The sequence below is a fragment of the Neltuma alba genome, unplaced genomic scaffold, assembly GCF_004799145.2.
Source record: "Neltuma alba isolate B1F8T4 unplaced genomic scaffold, ASM479914v2 tig00011731_pilon, whole genome shotgun sequence".
Taxonomy (NCBI): Eukaryota; Viridiplantae; Streptophyta; class Magnoliopsida; order Fabales; family Fabaceae; genus Neltuma; species Neltuma alba.
This window is the reverse complement of record NW_021636359.1, coordinates 24,120-44,902: the sequence shown is the minus strand read 5'-3', so window position 1 is coordinate 44,902 and position 20,783 is coordinate 24,120. Positions and strand designations below refer to the sequence as shown.

Here is a 20,783-nt window from a genome sequence, read left to right as displayed (position 1 = left end):
AGAATCTTAAAAAAGTTTAAATTATAAACAGTATAATTTATATCAAGTTCCAACTCTGCCAAGTTATTTAATTAGAAAATATAAAGTGGACGATTGTGCAGCAAATTGAACAAAATATTTTATTTTAAATGGACAGTAGGTAATGACTCTCCTCTCTGAAACCAGGCAATACAACTATACTACCTTAGCATATTATTACCAAGGGCGATATGATTTAAAAAATACTGAGACCTTTTTTCACTCCAAAAGCAAGGTTTGATTTCATCACATTTAGGACATAACTCAGATTTCATAGATATTACGAGGAATTGAGTTCAAGATCCTAAGCTCCAGTAACATTTTCTGTTCCCCATTCCCAGCTCTAGAGCAATTAAATAGGGATAAAGATTAATCATGAATTAAAAATAACAATACAAAGTCCAAAACGCCCCCATCAAAACATGCACAGTCCCTCCTCTGCTACTTCCTCATCTTCTCCCCACCTCAAGCTAAAACCAATTTCAGCCACGCAAAATCAAAGAAATATATCAGGAACAACAGCAAGAGGGAACGCCGGAGAAGCCACCAATGGAGGAGGAGCTACAATGTCCACGATCGCGGAGGTCGACTATCTATGACTTTCCAAATCGGAGGCGGCTTGCGACATTGTTCTAGATCTGCGACTGCATTCCAGCTATGGATGGAGGGGAGAACAACTTTCAAAATCTGCGACTTGGAGCTGAGATTTGATAATCTTAAGACATTGAGAGAGAAGGAGGCTGGAAGCATGCGTAAAGACTGTAGATAATGTCGGTGAGAGACGAGTCGTACGTCGAGAGAGGAAGGATGAAGGCTTTTGTGTAATTTTATTGGATTACCATCCATTCATAGCAGGCAGAGGGACCTGGGAAAGAGGATTCTCATAAAAGGTGCAACCCAGCCCATAATAGTAATGGGGATTACCATCAAAAAATGCAACCAAACACACACACACAGGTAAACGGGCTCATGATTAACATAATAATCCCTTCTGGCATCCAACCAACCGGCCCCTAAATTCATGTCCGTTGAAAAGATAACCGTATAACCTGTGAACACACACATTGTATGGACAAAAGGAATATGCTAAAAGCGTTTGGTAGCATAGGGGATGGAAAAGGAATAAACCCCGAATTCCATCAGTTACCTTATTAAGGAGCTGACAAATGCACGGTGTAAAGAAACGGTCAAAAATTAGATACAAATGGGAATTGGGAAAAGCGAACATTAATGGGAAAATCAGGGTTTTACGTACAAAATCATGCGGGAAAACTAGGCTGTGGGGACAAAAGAATGTAACCTATCTATTTACACTGGGCCAAGGTTTGAAAATTCACATCCAACCTTGCTCAACCAAGCTACTCAAGTTTCATTCTTTTTTTCATAAGCTGGATCCCCATATACGAATTGTATAGTCATCACTTGCAGATGCCAACATTTGTGGTCTTCTAGGGTTCCAGCTCACACAATTCACAGTCATTGTGTGCCCAGATAAAACCTCTATTGGCTTTGAGTTCCTGCGGTTCCAAATGTAGACCTGAATCCGATGGATTCAATGTTTTGTTAGTTTCTACTTTCTACGCCTAGCTGATGCTAATTAGCGAACTCTGAAGAAAAGAACTACCTGTGAATTTTCGCTACCACTGGCGATGAATGTGCTATTCAATCCACCAAAACATGACCTTATCACATATTTGTGCTGCTTATGGCCCTGGTACCTCAATGGCTTGTCCCATTTCCCATCCACATCCCACATATGAATCTCCTGGCTGTTTAGATTGACAATGAAGAACTTGCCATCTCCTGAAACCGAAAGGGATGTAATCGGGTGCTCCTCTGAGATGACTCGCTCTGTATTCGTTCCCATATGCAAAATCCGAATCTCTTTTTCCATGAATATGGTGATAAGGTACTCTCCATCTGATGTAACAGCAAGATCTAGAACTTTGGGCATCCTAACTCCTCTCCAAGCTTTTAGCTCATTTCCATCACAATCCCACATGCAGATACCCTTTTCAGGGTCGGAGCTGCCACATACAATATGCTTTGAGTTGGGAAACCAGGCACATGAGCTCACAACGAAGCCATGACTCCCAAATGTGTACTTGCAAGTACCTGTTTCAATATCCCACAGCTTCAAGACTTCTGCATTCCCACATGTTAGCAACTTAGTATCATCAGGACTCCAAGCCACAAAAGATACAGGGTTTTGGTGACCTAGTAGGGTGTGTTTCAGTATCAATTTCCCATCTTCCAGCACCTGGCACAAGTGTTCCAGAAAATTAGAAAACAAGTGGCTTCAGTGTTCCCCGCTTCCACATGCGCACTTGAGGGATAAAAGCTAATAGATTATAACCAAAGTTTTATTTAGTTCTCACTGGTTAACTTCATCACTCACAGAGAGAGCAAATACGCTGGAGTGAACTTCAAACTCACTCCTGAGTACTAACATAGAAATATTTGGAAAATGTCCCTTCCAAGGGTCCCAAAAAAAAATGAGGGGAAAAAAACACGTAACTGTACAAGACCAATATAGAACATGAAAAACTAATCCCATGAAGCCCGTGAATATTTAGACTGAAGATAACATACAGAACTTCCCAAATAACGTTCAACCTTAACTTCTATTTAGTGAGAAATATGCTCTATGCTTTACTGCTAGGCTTCAATTGTATTTAATAAGCAAGTTGCATTCCTTTTAAGAAAGCAACTGCAATGATCAGGATAATGAAAAGCAGAGTGTTGGGTCCAACAAGTTCTCACAAGTCAATTATTTACATAGTCAACAAGCATAAAGCTTAGATGGCAAAAATGGTCCCATTTCTATTAGTAGTCTCCCATCCTCTCCTCCTTTATATCACATTCGCAAAGGGTGGACCCAAAATTTTGTATTTGGTTTAACTAGAAGATAATATTTAACAGGATATACAAAAAGCTATACTTTCACAACATCGATAATATTATACCTTCCATATGATGGCTGTACAATCATTCGATGAAGAGGCAAGGTACTCCCCATTATTAGAAAATTGCACAAACCAAACTTCATTTTTATGCCCAGTCAAGATCTGCAGCAATGAAAAACAAATGTTGTCAAAACATATACAATTAGAAAACTAGAGGACAAATTTCAAATTTATCTCCATGGTGTTAAATATCACACTGCTTTGCCACAACAAAAGCAACTACCTCAATCAATTTCTTGGCCTATGGTTCATAAGCATTAGTCTATTTTGAAATTAGACAGACAAATACCCTCATACCAATACTTGCTATTAACAGACAACAACGACTGGTCTCTTCACATGATCGTATGATCCAGGATATACAAGTCACTTTAAGGGAAAGAGCAGCATAGGTTGAACCATTATAGATACTAGAAAGCATGATTAGAATGTGTATTGTTCCTTTTCTTAAGGGGAAACCATGAACCAAAACCGATACAGGTGCCCAATTGACTAACTCCATCCTCTCCTGTTACAATAAATCAACCAATTATTCCCCATTTCGTAATACATATTTGGAAACCACAAGAAGATGGAAGCGGTGTTTCCTTTTCTCCCATTCAAGGCATCTAATGGGAAGACCATACATCGTAAAATTGATAGAAACAGAGATATCCAAACCAAAAGTGGTTAAAATGGTTAAAAACCGAACCAACAAAGTGGGATGTAGTAATTTTTTTTCTTTTTCATAATAATCAATAGGAAAGGTTGTATTTTCCCCACGAGAAACCTATGAGAATGAATCAATACAGACATATGATTTGAATCACGATGAGAAGGTAACCAAGACTCTTGAACTAAATTTGGAAGACAAGTCATTCTTCTATCTGTATTTATCATCCATCTACGCCCAGAAAAAAAGTCTTGAACAAACAGAGATGATGTGTTAAATCAGTTATAGATGCTGGTTGTTTGAAGTGGTTTAAAATAGAACAAATTGAAAAATTCATACACCAGCAAGCAAATAAAATAAATTCTTCTACAAGATCAAATAGACCTTTTGCATTTGTCAGATAGATCCTCTCGAAAACATAACTATGCTATCTTACAAGCAGCAATAATCTTCAGACCGGACTCACCTGAGTGGTTTCAGTAGGAATGAGATCCCGACTACAACAATGGTCCTCATAAAGTGAAATTGGACTTGATGAACTATGATACACACAAGCATCAATCCAGGCAGTAAGAGTAGTTTCTACTAAATGCTCCAGTCTTCTTTCGGGTACTGTAATTGGAGGCGGGAGCAATTTCTCCAAGTCAGTCAACAACTTTCTTCGCAAATCATGGACAGTGGTATCATCTATCAAACCTAACTCCGTATCCTCCAAGGAAAGCATGCTATTGGCCAGGCTGTGAATCTTGCATTTGTCCACGTGTAATGCAGCCACCTTTTTCCTCAACACATTCAAAGCTGAGGAATCTTGGCCACAGCTCAGATACTCCAGAAGACACTGTCTGAATACAAGAAACAGAGCGGACTCTCTAGTTTCGTCAATCATATCCTTCAGTAAATTAAGAGTGGTGACGCAACCATCCCAATCCCCCTTAAGTATTTGTGATTCAAGCAATTGAAATTCTGCAGACTTGAGTGCAATACCAGATTCCGATTCCAAGCGTGATGCTGACTTACTATACCCTAATGCATATAGGCACTGAATGATGATCCTCACAAATTCAACTTTTTTAAGCAAGCCTTTCGAGCCAAGCGCTTCAGATGAATTCTCCATTAACACTTAATAGAATTCTGGCAAGCTTCAGCACGACCAGCTAATTATTGACTTCTATATCCAAAAGATGCCAATTCCCTTCAGCTGGAATGAATCTAAATCGAATAGTGACTCAACAACGCAGTTCCCGCCCTGTAAGAACACAGCTTCGCAAAACCTTGACAGGAAAACCTGAGATTTTGGACTTCCCAAACTCTCAAAAGAGCCAGCCAATCATAAGAAATAGCGAGGGCCTCGAATGGATAATAAACCAACAGACAATAAACCTAACTCTGAATATCGAAACGACCCTGAGATTGGAAATTCAGAAGGGAAAACAAAATCCTTCAAACCCAAAATATCGAAATTATTCTTCAATGAATCGAGAAAATCCCCAAGATAAACCCTAGATGCTAACAAAGAAACGATCACGAGCTATCAACAGCAAAAATGTGAAAAACAGCCCTATGCTCGCAGTGTTACCAAACAAGTCAAGCTTAACAGCATAGAATTAGAAAGCATAAAAAGCAGAACCACCACAGTTTGAGAAGAGGATGAAGGACAGAGCCCAGAACAGAAATTGAAAGAAGAATCCATGACAATAGAATCCAGATAAACTAACCCATGTGGTTAAAAGCCGAAAAGGGAGATGCCCATGAACAAGAGAAGAGTTCCAGTGAGGCAAGATGGACAAGCATGCAAGACAGAAGAAAGGCGCAGAGTTCATGGAAGAAACAGAGCAACAAGTGTTTAGAAAAGCCAAACAGAGGAACCCGGGCGTTGGTTTTGTTCTTCAGTGGAGACAAAAATGTGCTGTCAGAAAAGACATAGTGCCCCGTGAAGGAGGGAGTGTGGAAAAGGCGAAGATGGAGCACTGAAGAAGAATTGAAGGAAGCAGATCTTTAGCGCGCCGTTGTTTGTTCCTTACTTGCAAGTTTCGCATTACAAAACAGCCTAAGGTGTCCTCTTTTATTTGTAGCCTCACCTCTCTTATGGGCGGCAGTTTTTTTGTTAACCGGGTCGGATTCATGGGACAGGTTCTGACGTAAGCAACGGTGTTTGGATCCACCGCCACCGTTAAGCCCGGGCTATGTTAGCCACTGGCATAGTTTTTGGACCTGAGCTGTTGACGTTGTAATCAGTGTTGTGCTCCCTCATGCCTTTTTTTACAAGATCCTATTTAACTAAATCACTTGATTTAAGAAAATAATAAAAATGAGTTAAAATCAATAATATGTAGAAAGGAAGCCTATTTTTTTAAGTATATCCTTATTTAATGAGGGGCAAATGAAAGATAGAAATAATAGTAATGACTCAAAAAATAAAAGAGAATAAAATATAAGAAAATTATGAGGAGATAGGATAAAAACTTAATTAGGAGCAAAATTGGTAAAAATACATTTAATCTTTAGACAATACTTAATAGGATCTTATGAAAATGACAAAATCAATTCAAATTTTAGGATTTTATAAATAGGACCAGAGGGAGTGCTTTAAATTAAAATAAAATATAACAATTGTTAATTAATAAATAAATAAATTATACTACTCCAGTTCTCAGTATAAGAATTAAATAACTAATTTGTGTATATTAATGATTTAACTAAGTTAATTATTTATAATAAATGAATGTTCTATTTTTTGAAAATATCTCTATTAATCATATATATGTACATTAGAAGTTTGAATATTAATACGTCTATGAGATTATTATTTATAATCTATGGATTGTAGAACTGGGACTAGAGCAGGTTTACTATAACAGTATTGTGAATTGCTTGGCTCCTGCCAGAAAGAAATGGAAAGCCAAGGAAAAATTATTACAGATACAAATGAAGTCACTGTTAAACACGGCTTAATTTTTGAATCGATCAGTTTAATTTGAAGGAGAGTGGATGGGAAACCCATAATCCTTATTTTGCGAGGGAGGCGTAATAATTATAATTAAATTAACTCTTCCAGAAATTCTTCCTCTGAGGGGGAACAGAAAGTGGATTGCACTGATACGACCTGGCCAACAAAGATCAGTTTTAATAAAAGCTGCTATTGCCATTTAGCGATCCATTCCATATACAGCTTCAAGGATATGAAAAGAGATGAGCTCGGTGCACATACAGTCAGTCTCATAGTTGGTTTCCGCCTTGAATAAAATGCCATGATCGGTTTTTATTACTTATTTAGTCTTAAATATGAGATCTTTTTTTACAGTATAAATTACACTATAAAAATGATTTTGTATTTACAATCGAAGAAGTACTGATATTTTATCATTTTTAGAAGAGTTTTAGAGGAAATCTGATATGCACGATGATACTCTTTATTCTTTGTAGGGGTTAATTTTAAAACTCACGCACCTCATCACGTCCTCTTGGAAGGAGATCACGTTAGAATTCTTCTTTTCTCTTTTTTTCTCATAATCCCATATCCACTTTTAGATAAAAAATAAATAGTTGATATTTAATATTTCATAAAATTATTACAATATTAGATAAATAGGAGAAGAGAAAAAAAAATTTATCTTATAAAATATTAAACATGAACTATTTAGCCTTTAATCCAACAGTAGAGATAAAATTTGAAGTAAAAAAACTAGTGAGGGGGAGATTGTTAGATTATGGGAGAATCTAGTCATCTACCCTCTATCCTCTTTTACCATATCTGCGAAAAGGATTCTATCTAGTGACTTGGGCTTCGTCACCGGCTAACCAATTTACAATTACATGGGACTATATGAAATGGCGTACAAACATATTTTATTTAAATTAAGATAAAACTTATTTTATATTCTATAAATTATTATTAAATTTTTTAAATAAATTATTTAAATATTTGGCCCAAAAATAAAGCCATCTCTGCAAATATATTCAGTCAATGACAATGGCCGTGGCAAATTTTAATTAAAACACTTTCTTGGCCAGAAAAGAATTTTAATTAAATTATTCAGCAATTATGAAAATAAGGAATTTGCTGACAGGAGCAAAACGGCGGCGTTGGTCTCGATCAGAGCGTCAGATAATTTATTCTATCACAATGAAAAGCCGATGCGTGCTGCTCGGAACGCGAAGCAGAGATCGGGTAAAAGCCGAAAACAGGAGAGAGAATAAAAAAGCCTCGTTTAGGGGGCAAAAGGGGATAACAACGCCGTTGCCGGGGATCGAACCCGGGTCGCCCGCGTGACAGGCGGGAATACTCACCACTATACTACAACGACTTTGTTGTTTGCTGTCCACCTATATAACAAGAAATCAGTAAATTAATACAAATGTCTCGAACTTTTCAATCACCATCCCCGCCTCCTTCTCCCTTCAAAATCTCCTTTTCTGGTCCAGACCTCACCAAGAAACAAGAATTCCCAGGTATCAAATCTTCCGCAACAGTGATAGACAAAAATTATAATTGTCGCCTTCGCCCGCCGTTGTATGCCTGTTATAGTGGGCTCGTGATTAAAATACTGAGTGTGGGAACTACTAGGTAAAGACAAATTGTGCTCCCTTTAAAAAATCACGACATTTTCCTGGCCAACCCACCCACACCCCCTTGTTTTCTTGTATCATGGATTCATAGCTCACAGGTGCGAGTTCAGTAAAATAAATTCATTCGAGATTTTTTCTCCGAAGCGTGTATAGTGTAGTAGTAGCTCCCTCGAAGAATGGACCCACATGATTTTATCTCTAAACCATTTTTATTGGATATCTTAAAGCATCAACGTTAACTCTGTTCCCAACTTCTCATATTATGTCCACTCTACCATTAAGCACAACCAAACGCTAATTTACAGCGCGGGTCACTTACTAGCCGAGGGCAAAAAATAATCACAAGTTTTTTGTACAGTCATTTATTTAAATGAGGAGCAAAGAATTCTTGTTACTTCCATTTTTTTTTTTTAAAAAAAGAAGAAATAATTAGGCCCATTTAATTTAATTTTTCCCAAGGATGTGCTGCTTGTGGAGAACAATTTTGGATGAAATGGCTTGTAGAGAACAATGTCAACGCCAGACTTCATTAACGGTTAAATAGTAAATACATATCCAAAAATCTAAAACACTTGCAATGTTAACACAATTCCTGCTACCATATGTCCACTGTCCATGTAGGTTTTCGGGCATACCTGGAGTCTGCAATGTAATCAGGTTGCCACGCAGAGGTCCGATCACGGTGACGGAGTCGGGTCTGTGTTTTCACAGCAAATGCACCAGGAGGGAAAAGGTGAGCAATGGAGTCCAGAAAAATGAGTAGTCCAGAGAGGAGGAGAAAACCGTAGTGTATATACCAACTGATCATGCGACGGTTTTGTAACTACACGTCCCATTTTAAAAAGGAAAACTGCCTCCTCGTCCAACCGTTCCCGCTCTTAGGCAAAAATATATGAAAGGGCAAAAATTACAGTTAGATACCCATAATTTTTGCTATTCTCATCAGGACCCCAAATGATAATTGGGCTTGGGTCCAATCCACCAAGGGTGGACTGGCCCATTTTCTTACATCTCCCACTCACACTTGGTGGATTAGATGTCGCGGGTCTAGTCTCTTCACCTTCCCTCAATTTCATACTTAGTGCTTTGCCGTGACCGCGTGGGCATGACGTCTTCGCTTGGGTCCCTGTACTAGAAATCCCTTTTAAAGGATCAGCACAAGTCACCCTCTCCTTTGTGTAGCTTGAATTTTAAAATTATGCCTCAGATGTCCCAGATTTACTTATATACACTTTTTCACGGTAAATCTAATCCCTCTCGAGTCAATGGTTGACTCAGATTACCTTTCTCGTATGTCTAGTATCCACACTTATGACCACAAAATGTCATAAGGGACATGTCACAGACACTAGCATAGGTGTGTATATCATAGTTAATCTTCCTTTCGCCCAAGTATCACTTTGAAATGAATCAGTCGCTTTCTAGCATACTACCTTAGATCGCATCAATCATGACCATAGGACATATGCCAAAGTAGCAGTCACTGAAACATATCTTCATGATATTGTCAAAGTCAAAGGACACCAATAGGAGGATAATTCCTCCCTGGGACTCACACAGCAATGAAACAGGGATCTTTCACTTGCTTCCCTTTTGCGGTTCTCTCAGCACATGTGGTATGAAACACATGCTACGGTGTTACTCTTTTACTATAAGAGCGTATGTCGATTTAGATTTATTATCAACACCGTACAGACTTAGGTCCAGACACACTCAGTATCTAAACCCAAATTCTTCAACTCTGCTCATTGTTATGACGTCGACGTTGAAGAGTTTGTTGTCTGGCTACAGGTATTATGGAAGTGGGATTCCAAACTTCGATCCAGCTTTATCAACGTGGATCTCATCTTGACTTGCTACACTTTAGTCAAGGCGACATAAAGTTTGTGTTTCTTCTCTACCATATCAGCATTCATTGCTGCTTTACTGGTGAACACAAATGTCTCATCTTTGTTCACTCCACCTGAGTGTCAAAGGCGGTTGCCCGTGTGAGAGAGCAAACCTTTTTAACCTGTACGACATACTAGACATTGTATACTTTCGGACAGACACATAAAGTGATAACGAAATATAATTTCATTAATGAAGCATTCATATTACACTTTACGTATGCCAAGGGCTTGTACATGTTCTTTAAAAACTTTTTCGCCTATTGGCTTTGTCAGAGGATCTGCTACCATACATTTGGTTGAAATGTATTGTACAGTAACAATCTTTTGTGCTATGTAATCTCTAACGAAATTATACTTGATGTCAATGTGCTTGGTTTTGCTGTGATACTTAGGATCTTTAGTATAGGCTATGGCTGCAGTATTGTCACAGTATACCATCACCGGATTGGTACTCTCATTTCCAAATCCAAGGTGTTCTATAAATCTCTTCAGCCATAAAGCCTCTTGCACTGCTGCAGTGCATGCCACAAACTCAGCTTCCATTGAATGTAAGGCAATGCACGTTTGCTTCTTGCTACTCCAACATATGGCGCCATTGTTGAGCAAGAAGGTATAACCTGAAGTTGACCTTCGTTCTTCTTCATCTCCGCCTACATCAGCATCGGAGTACCCAACAAGACGCAGGTCACCTCCTTCGTAGCACAGTGCATAATTGGAAGTGCCCTTTAAGTATCTCAAGATCCTCTTCACTGCTTTCCAATGCTTTTCACCGGGGTTAGACTGGAATCTGCTCACCAGTCCCACTGCATAACAGATGTCTGGTCTTGTACACATCATTGCGTACATCAGACTACCAACAGCACTGGCATATGGAACTCTTTCCATCTTCTTTTTATCAGATTCGGTTTTGGGACACATGTCAGAACTCAAAGCCACTCCAGTGGCAACGGGTGTACTCATGGGATTGCAGTCTTTCATGTTGAATCGCTCAAGAATCTTGTTGATATAATTCTCTTGTGAAAGAGAGAGGATTCGTTTTGAACGATTTCTTTGGATCTTAACTCCAAGTATATACTCTGCTTCACCCATGTCTTTCATTTCAAAATTCGACGAAAGCCATTCTTTAATAGCCACCACGAATCTAGACTATTTCCGGCTAATAGTATATCGTCTACATATAAGGATAATATGACAAAATTACCCTCAAACCGCTTAATGTAGACGCAGTGGTCTTCCTCTATCATTTGGAAGTCATATGAGGTTATTGCTTTGTGAAACCTCAAATACCACTGTCTGGATGACTGTTTCAATCCATAAATGGACCTTTTGAGTTTACAAACTTTATTTTCTTTTCTTTTTCAATGAAACCTAATGGTTGTTCCATATAGATTTCTTCATCCAGATCACCATTCAGAAATGCGGTTTTTACATCCATTGATGTAATTCTAAGTCTAAACTGTTTACTATTGCCAGAATAAGTCTAATAGAATTGAAACGCACAACAGGTGAGAATGTATCTTCATAATCTATTCCTTCCTGTTGTGTGTACCCCTTTGCCACTAATCGAGCCTTGTATTTGTCAATTGATCCATCCACTTTTCTTTTAATTTTGAGAACCCACTTGTTCCCAATGGCTTTACGCCCTTTTGGAAGATCAACTAACACCCAAACTTGGTTCTTTTTCATTGAGTCCATTTCTTCTTCCATAGCTTTCATCCATTCATCTTTTGCAAGGACCTGACAAGGCTTCTCGTACAGAACGGGGCTCATCATCCCCTTCTGGAGTAACTAAGAGAGATTCGCTTTCTATTTGAAAGCGTCTTTTGGGAACACTTTCCCTGTTACTCCTTCTGACGGGAGCTATTTGCTTATCTTTCTTTCTTTGTTCAGGTCTTGGTGTTGACCTTTCTTGGCTCCCACTCAGATTGACACACCTAGACGATTCTGGTCTGTCAATTTGTTCTGCACTGACTTGTTCCTGTGTCTCATAAAGAGATACAGTGCGGTCAACATCTCCTCTTTAGGAAATTCAGTCTCAATGAATGTGGCATCTCTTGATTCCATTTCAGTCACTGTTCCATCTTCGTTTTCACCTATGAAAACGTATCCTTTAGATTGTTCAGAGTACCTTATAAAAATACACTTCTTTCCTCTAGGACCCAATTTCCCATGCTTGTGGGAATCATCATGAACATATGCTGCTGACCCCCAGGGTCTTAGGACACTTAGATCCTGTTTGCGTTTTGTCCATAATTCATAGGGTGTGGAAGCGACTGATTTTGAGGGCACACGGTTAAGTATGAAGGTTGCCGTTAACAAAGCATCACCCCAATATGAAATTGGTAGGTTTGCTTGAGCCATCATAGACCTAACCATGTCTAGAAGAGTTCTATTCCTCCTCTCAGCCACTCCATTCTGTTGTGGAGTGCCAGGGATAGTCAGTTGTCTAATTATCCCTTTTTCTTCACAGAGCTGTTTAAATTGATCAGATAAATATTCACGACCTCGATCAGTACGTAATGCTTTAATTTTACTGTCCATTTGATTCTCTACCTCATTTATGTATCGTCTAAAGCACTCAAGTGCTTCAGACTTATGCGAGATCAAATAGACATGACCATATCGTGAAAAATCGTCAATAAAGGTAATAAAATACCAAGCTCCGTGTCTCGCCCTCACACTCATCGGACCACAGATATCAGAATGGATTAATTGCAATGGATTTTCAGCTCTTGTTCCCTTACCGAAAGGTTTTCTAGTTGCCTTACCAGCTAGACAATTTTCACATAAGGACATTTCCATGTTAGGGATTGTGCCCAACATTCCTTCTTTTGCTAGTTTAATCATTCTATTTTGATTAATATGTCCTAGTCTAGCATGCCAGATATTCATATCAGGATTGCTTGAAGAAATAGCAAAACAATCATGAGCGTTAAAACCAAAAGCAAGATCCATAACAAAAAATTTCTGGAATCTGAATGCTGAACCATAAAATTCAGAGTTAAAGGAAATGTCTGCAACTTTATCATGAAAATAAACATTAAACCCAAAGTCTACTAAGCAAATAACAGAAATTAAATTCCGTCGGATGTCGGTAGCATGAAGCACATCATGGAGTATCAAGGTCTTTCCACCACGCAAAGCAAGCTTGCAGGTGCCAATCCCTCGAACCTCGATTCTCGCATTGTTCCCAACATAAAGCCACTTGCTTTGATACGGCAACCGACGGTATTCCACGAAGGATCCCCGATCCCTGCTTACGTGGTCTGTGGAGCCTGAGTCTATAATCCAAGAAGAAGAAACAGGTTCTGTTAGAAAAACAGTACTAGAAACATATGAAACATGTGAATTCACATAATTCACTAATACCTTTTCGCTTTCAGCCTGTTTGGAACAGTCACGTGCGAAATGGCCCATTTGTTGGCAGGCGAAGCATTTGACCTTCTTCAGGTCTAGCTTCTTCTTCCCGCCTTTCTTTCCCTTCTTCTTAAATTGTTTCTTGCCCTTTTTAAATTGAGGACCGCCCTTCTTCCCTTTCTTTTGGGGCTTTTGCCCTTTTTGAAATTGGGCTTAGATTGGGAAGTACCAGCATCCTCAGTTAAATAAGTCTGTCCAGAGCTCTTGTAAGCCTCTAGACGTTCATCTTCCAGCTCCAGATGCTTAGCTACATCGTTAAAAGTGATGATGTTTTCATTGTGGGTTAGGTTGACTTTCATGTGCTCCCAACTTGCAGGGAGTGACCTGATGACAGCCTGCACTTGCTGCTCATCAGACAGATTATGTCCAGCTTCCTTCAGTTCCCGGATCATATTGGCCATCTCTCTCAGATGTTGCTTCATAGGATTGTTTGGCTTGAGCTTATAGGTATCAAACTTAATCGTCAACCTCCTAAGCTTGGTCGTAGAGACACCGCCAAACTTATCCTTTAATGCTATCCACATGGCCTGTGCAGTTTTGTGCGACTCAAACTCACACATCAGGTCATCAGCCATGGAGCTCAAAAGCGTGATTCTTGCTATGCTATTCTTCTTTTTCCAGGTTAGATATGCCTCTTGGTCTCTCCTGTGCTGGTTTGTGTTGCCAGCCTCAGGTTCAACCATAGCAGTGGTGAGAGGCTCTATCGCATCCTGTTCCTCTAGGATATACTGGACCTTTCGGTGCCAGATGTCCCAGTTGTCCCCGTTAAGCTTTTCTCCCTTGTTCAATTCAGCTATTATGTTCTTGGTTGCCATTCTTAGTTCTGTGACAAATCTATCCCACATTAATCTATGTTCTCTTTAAAGAGAACCGAACCAAAGAACATTTCAGTTATATAGCACAATGAAGTATACAATGTAATGTGCCTATATTATCCTCAATCAGTAAATAATGAAATTACTAGATCCATGATCAGGAGAATACGTTTGTACCTCCCATCACACAGATACTAACAACAATCATCATGTCCTATCAAGGATTTTATATAAGCACTTCTAAAAAAAATGTAACCTTTAGAAGTCTTATCTCCTAAAAGCTCCCACTTATAAAAGGCATACACATGATATTCACAAATAATCATACAACAATAATTCAAGTAATTTCATTAAATGAAATAACATACTTAGTCTGTTTACAATGCATGAAACCACAAATTCACGGTGAATACAAATATTACATCATTTGATATGAACATAAACGTAATCAAGCATTGCTTTTCTTAGGCTTCTAAGTTTGCGCGTTTTGTTCATGAAGGAGGACACTAGCTCTATGGCCCAAATCCAGTAAGACTTTCTTATGGGTTTGCCTTTAGGTCCGCCTCTAACTCTTATTGCTCTTATGTACTCCATTATGACTCTTAGGTAGAACTCTGTATTCTTCTTATCGGTCATGTAATGGACGTAGCTAGCGAGCACACCATTGATGCCTTTTATGTTTGTCAATTTAGCTGCATCACTTTCAGCTATTCTCATAGCTAAAGCAGGGGTACAGGGTTGATCCACCTCTTCGCCTTCCTCCACTTCGGTTTTATTGGGAAGATCTAGCGAATCATTACAGACCAAATGAGGTTCGGTACGGAGGGGTTCAGTGGGAAACAAAGATTCTGACTCAGGTCCAGAATCCATTAACTCCTCCGGGATTTCTTGAGGAACCTCTTCAGGGTCCTCTTCAGGATCCTCATCCTCTGGCTCATATTCTGGAACTGCATTATCCATGTATGAGTATTCCAATGAACCATCTTGGATATTTTCAGTGCTACTAGAAGCCTCTTGCTTCATTTTCACCTAGAACAAAATAATTTAAATTATTCTGAATATTCTGGAATTTATTTCCGCATGAAAAATACCAGAAAATACACTGAAAATACTCACAAATAGATCCTTAATTATCTCCAAAATTACCAAATTATATATCAAAATAAAGATCTTGATTTTAGGGATTTTTAGAGACAAACCGCACCTCAAACGGACCTTTCACGCGCCTACACGCGCCCCTAGAAGGAAAAAATTAGCGAAAAATTGAAAAAAAAAAAAAATTTCCCACTCGCCCTGTCGGCGCGTGTACTTCACGCGCCTCCATGCAGCTCGCCGCCGGCTACACGCGCCGAACCGGCGGCCTCCACGCTCCACGAACTGTCAGATGGTGGTCCCCACGTGCCAAGGTGGGGTGCCACGTGGCAGAACGCGCCACGTGGCGCTGCTTGGTCAATTTTTTTTTTTTTTTTTTTTAAATCCGTTTTTGTTTTCAGACATGGCCCTTTTTTTTTTTTTTTTTTTTTTAAAGTATTTGGACCGGTTGGGTTTGGGTCCATTTCGGCCCAACCGGTTCCCTTCAAATTCCCTTTTTTTTTTTTTTTTTAATTATTTTGGTCTGGGCTGGATCCTGCCTCCAGCCCAGTACAACCTTTTTTTTTTTTTTTTTTTTTTTTGGTCTGGGCTGGATCCTACGTCCAGCCCAGCAAAATACCCCTTTTTTTTTTTTTTTTTTTTTACAGGAGGGGCCAAAACGACGCCGTTTTGGCCCCTGGAGGGTCTCCTTCAACCTCCAGCCGGGTCGTCTTGACCCGGCTTCTGCAACCGGGTCGGGTCCGACGGACCCGTCGGACCCGCTTTCTTCTCTCCTCCGTATCTCCGCCGTCCGGTGTCCGTTTTTAGCCTACTTTATATCATTTTCTTCGTTTTTTCGAGTTCTACGCAATGGGATAAATTTTGAAACCTAAAAACTTGATTTTAAGCAAACTCAAAAACGAGAACCGTACGGCCAAAAGAATATCAGTGTAAAACGATCTTCACAGAGGCAAAGAAGCAACCCAGTATGTCTAAACATAAATATAAGATACAAAAACTATCATACTGAAAGTAAAATGGAGGATTTGCATAATATATTGAAGCAAATCGCAAGTTACTCAGACCGAACAATCAGATAAAAATACTGATATGAAAACGCAGGCCACTGAATCAATAGGAAAAAACACAAGCTCTGATACCAATGTAGGTTTTCGGGCATACCTGGAGTCTGCAATGTAATCAGGTTGCCACGCGGAGGTCCGATCACGGTGACGGAGTCGGGTCTGTGTTTTCACAGCAAATGCACCAGGAGGGAAAAGGTGAGCAATGGAGTCCAGAAAAATGAGTAGTCCAGAGAGGAGGAGAAAACCGTAGTGTATATACCAACTGATCATGCGACGGTTTTGTAACTACACGTCCCATTTTAAAAAGGAAAACTGCCTCCTCGTCCAACCGTTCCCGCTCTTAGGCAAAAATATATGAAAGGGCAAAAATTACAGTTAGATACCCATAATTTTTGCTATTCTCATCAGGACCCCAAATGATAATTGGGCTTGGGTCCAATCCACCAAGGGTGGACTGGCCCATTTTCTTACAGTCCAGATGACAACAATCCTTCCTACCTACACCTAGACCCCCCACTCATCTACAACAAGCTGTCCGCTTTGGTCGGCAATCTTCTGAAGAAGCTTAACGCCGGTGACGGCAACTTGCTTCTAAACCTCGGAGGCCTCAGGCAGTACACTCCCAACACAGCCACCACCACTCTGATCGGTACCGCATAGAACCCGACCGCCGCAGCAAGACAAGATAACACAAACAACAACGTTGCCCTCGGGTCTCTCCAGCTCAGCACTGCCTGAAACCTTTCCCCTTGTGTCGCCATGTCTCCGACCACCGTCTGTATCCTCCCCGCCACACTTCTCAGCCTGTCATACCTCATCCTCACTATCTCCGCACTTCTACTCGTCGGAAATGAATCAAACTCCTCGTCCAGCTCATCTGGGTATACACTCTCAGCATGCGACAGCCTCGTATCCATGTGTGGTGGGTGACGTGGCCGTGTCCTGTACCGCCACAGTCCCACGCAAGCCATGTAGAGTAATACGCAGGGGATTATGAGTTCAGGAAACATAACTAATGTGAGAAAAATGATCAGAAACAGGGCTGAGTATATTGGTTTTTGCCAGTTTCTGATTGATTCTAGCCATCTTCCTGCAGAAACTATGCCTGAGAGGACGTTCATTAGCCTGAAGAAATTTGCTTTGCTTCTCCTCATACTCCACATGTGAGAATCATGGTCAAGCATGTACTCTACCACCTCTCTACCCAACGGTGGCTCTGCTCTGCTCAGCCTCGATGCTACAACATTCATGGCTTGATATCTCATGTTGTCTAGTTGGCTTACACTTAAAGGATGGATATAGTGCATTTTAGGAAGCAATGGCACTGAGTACATATGAAGCATGTTGGCCATGTTGGCGCATGAGAACCTCACAGCCAAGTGAAGCTCACCCATTTTCTTCACCCCAGAAGAATGCAGCATCAGAAGCGGGTATGAATGGGTGTAAACTCTATCTGTTTCGAGGGTGGACAATCTGATCCTTACCTTCCCTATCCGGGAATCACGACTCGTTGCTCCTCCAGAATTGTTGTTACTGTTGTGTGTGCTTTTGTCAATTCTAGAATTGTCAAAAACCCCAATGGTTACTACAGTGCAAGGATCATAAACTTCCCAAGTGTACTGTTCGTTCCACTTTGGTGACAAACTATCCACCACTGTACGAGTTCTCACCCATTTTTGACCATATTTTGCAACACAATACGCATCTGTTGATCCTCCTTTGCCATCCTTGATCTTAACAGGCATCAGCCCCGTGGCTCCGAGGATTCCCATTTCAAGAACCCCAATGCGAGGTTTCCAAAGTCTCTTATCAGTAGGCCTAACGTCGCTGCTATACATTGTGGCTTCATCAAGCACATGGTACCCTCCATCAAGCGACACGCGAAGATGAATCCTGGAACCAAACCTTGTAACAACCTTAGTATCAGCTATGTTAGCTAAGTTGTTTGCATTGTCGAGGTTGAACCACCTAGAAGTCACTGGCTTGTCATCAGCTCGTCTTTCAATTGCAGCCACAGGCAAAAGCACTCTGCCTACTACCTCGTCTCTTCCTGGTCGAACACGATCTTCCACAGAAATTAACAAGTAATCTTCGAAAGGTTCCGCGACGACAAATAATAATTCTTCGTTCCAACAAGGATTCGAGAAGCTTCGGTTGGCAGAAGGAGCAGCGATTCTGGTTCTGAGAACCTGGTTTCCCACTTGGACTTTTGCTGTAAGCTCGGGGAATCTAACCAAAACCGAGTTTTTATCCCCTGGAATGATGTCCTGTGCTTCAATGATGGACACTTTGAGGTACCAGAGCTTTGGGGAGAGATAGATCTTTGACTTAATCGAACTGAGCCCATCAAAATGAACATTTGAGGTTTTAGAATGCCATGCTTCCGCGAATGCTTCGTCAGCTTGTGTTCCAAACCATATAGATACCATTACTTCCCCTGTTTTGGTCTTGTCGCCTTTCTTGTCCTCCATTCTGTACCATTGTGGAGCTAGTTGACTATCTGGAGGGACACGTGTGGGTACCTCGCTCAAATCGAACAGGACCCGACCCAGATAGTCATCTTTGTTGCTCTCCTTGACGAAGATCTCCGCCATTGATGACTGTATGCAATCTTTGGAAAATGCAAAGACTTGTTCCCATTCTGCATTATTCAATGGGGCCCTCTTAGTGATTCCTCTGTAATTTCCCAGCTTCACTTCCGCAACCAACTCACCTCCACCGAACAGAGAGATGTCACGAGCTCTCACAACCTTAACATAAAGATATTGCATTTGCTCAACAAGATCATAGGTTGAACTAGTTTTGTCCTTCAAAGACTCACCTCCGAGTTGTGGCCGTGTTTCTTTGAGTGAAAACTCGAAAGAACGATTCGAGAACATACCCGTTCCGGTGCCACCCACGGCGCCACTAGCAACTCCAACAGCTGGACTAGCGCCGGCGGGAACAGCAGGGCCAAGTCCGGTAGTGATGACAATGGGCTTGTTTTCAGTTGGGTTCTGCTCCAAAGCCTTTGAAAAGTTTTGAACTTGATGCGCTGGCTTATTTTCCTGCATCATTTGTTGTTGCGCAGCCATGACCGAGTTTGCTCCATGCAGTTTCTTGCTCTTCTTTGAGAACCCAGAAGGCGTAGACGCAGAAGAGGAAGAAACAGATGACACTATTCCATTATTACCACCCAAACCTTTGACATCTGCTCTGGTGGTGAGATAAAGCTTGAAGCTTATTTCCCCTTTGATATGAGAAAACAAGCTTCTTTTGTCAAGCGTACATCTCTGAACCTCCTCTTCTCCTTCCTTCACAATGTTGGTCCCAGAGACCCTCACCTTGCCCAGGAAGTTTCTGCTGTTGCCAGAACGCCTCTCGTTGAACACGTTGATCTCTATTGTTCTGTAAGGAAGATCTGCAACGTCTTTAACGTGAAACACAAGCTTCTCGTTCCAAACAGGGTTCAAATCCTTGTATTTGACCTGGGTTCTCTGCCTCTGGTTCTCGAACTCCACTTCAACAAACGGCGACGACGAACCCTCGCCATCTTTCGGCATGAGATTGTGGGCTTCCACTACCTCCACCACAAGTTTTTCCTTGCCGAAATTAACATGGCCGTTCATGAGGTTCTCTAGAAAATCAACAAAGAGAACGGGGGGTAACGAGGAGAGAATGAAGAGAGAAGAGAAAACGAAGACAAATAGGGGGAAGGCTCGAGAGGGAAAAAGGTAAAGCCCAGAGCCTCAGAGGGGAATGCAGAGAAGGAGGAAGGGAGCGTGCTAGGGAGTAATTTCGCAGACAAAAGTGATTAGAGAGGGCAACGTTGGACAGAAACAAAGATGGGGAGAGAGAGAGTACTTAGTACTCACAAATCCTAAGGGCTAATGGTGGTGGGGGTAAATTGGGATGGCCTCAGGCTGGGGGAGGATTTGGGAAGGTGATCAGTGTCCAGTCAAACAGATGCGTTATTTTTCTTGATGCTCGTGAACTCAGCGCCATTGAGAATTCTGGACAGAGTACTGATCCAGTGGGACCCATCAAAACATTCTTACCTCAACCCAACGTTAACCCCCCCGGCCCCAAAGACCATAAATGCAATTGCAGGCGGGCGGGTCTTGTAAACATTTGCTGGATGATTAAAATCTCGGGTCAACGGCCTGAAATTGAATCTTTGAAAAGGATTAGTGAAGAGTTAAAGCAAAGGAATGTTGTTGCACATTGCTGCTTTCTAGAGATAATTAAAAAAAGTAGAGGAAAATAAAGAGAGAGAGAGAGAGAGAGAGGGGTTGGAGTTGCTGGGAAATAAAAACAGAGAG

General features: G+C 40.8%; 2 protein-coding genes and 1 non-coding gene across 3 annotated transcripts; all 3 read right to left on the bottom strand.

The window, feature by feature from the left end:
• Nucleotides 1–1,137: 1,137 nt before the first annotated feature.
• Nucleotides 1,138–5,653, bottom strand: LOC114717323 (WD repeat-containing protein WDS homolog). Its single transcript, XM_028902429.1, has 4 exons — nt 4,103–5,653; nt 2,985–3,086; nt 1,643–2,278; nt 1,138–1,555 (listed from the first exon to the last, which is right to left on the bottom strand). Exons 1-4 carry the CDS (start codon nt 4,748–4,750, stop codon nt 1,400–1,402), a joined length of 1,542 nt encoding a protein of 513 aa, XP_028758262.1. The 5' UTR covers nt 4,751–5,653; the 3' UTR covers nt 1,138–1,399.
• A 2,215-nt stretch (nt 5,654–7,868) lies between these two features.
• On the bottom strand, nt 7,869–7,940 carry TRNAD-GUC (transfer RNA aspartic acid (anticodon GUC)). Its single transcript has one exon. It is a non-coding gene; the product is annotated as a tRNA-Asp (tRNA).
• A 9,063-nt stretch (nt 7,941–17,003) lies between these two features.
• LOC114717321 (FT-interacting protein 3-like) lies at nt 17,004–20,090 on the bottom strand. Its single transcript, XM_028902426.1, has one exon. It carries the CDS (start codon nt 20,088–20,090, stop codon nt 17,004–17,006), a length of 3,087 nt encoding a protein of 1,028 aa, XP_028758259.1.
• Between the last annotated feature and the right edge of the window lie 693 nt (nt 20,091–20,783).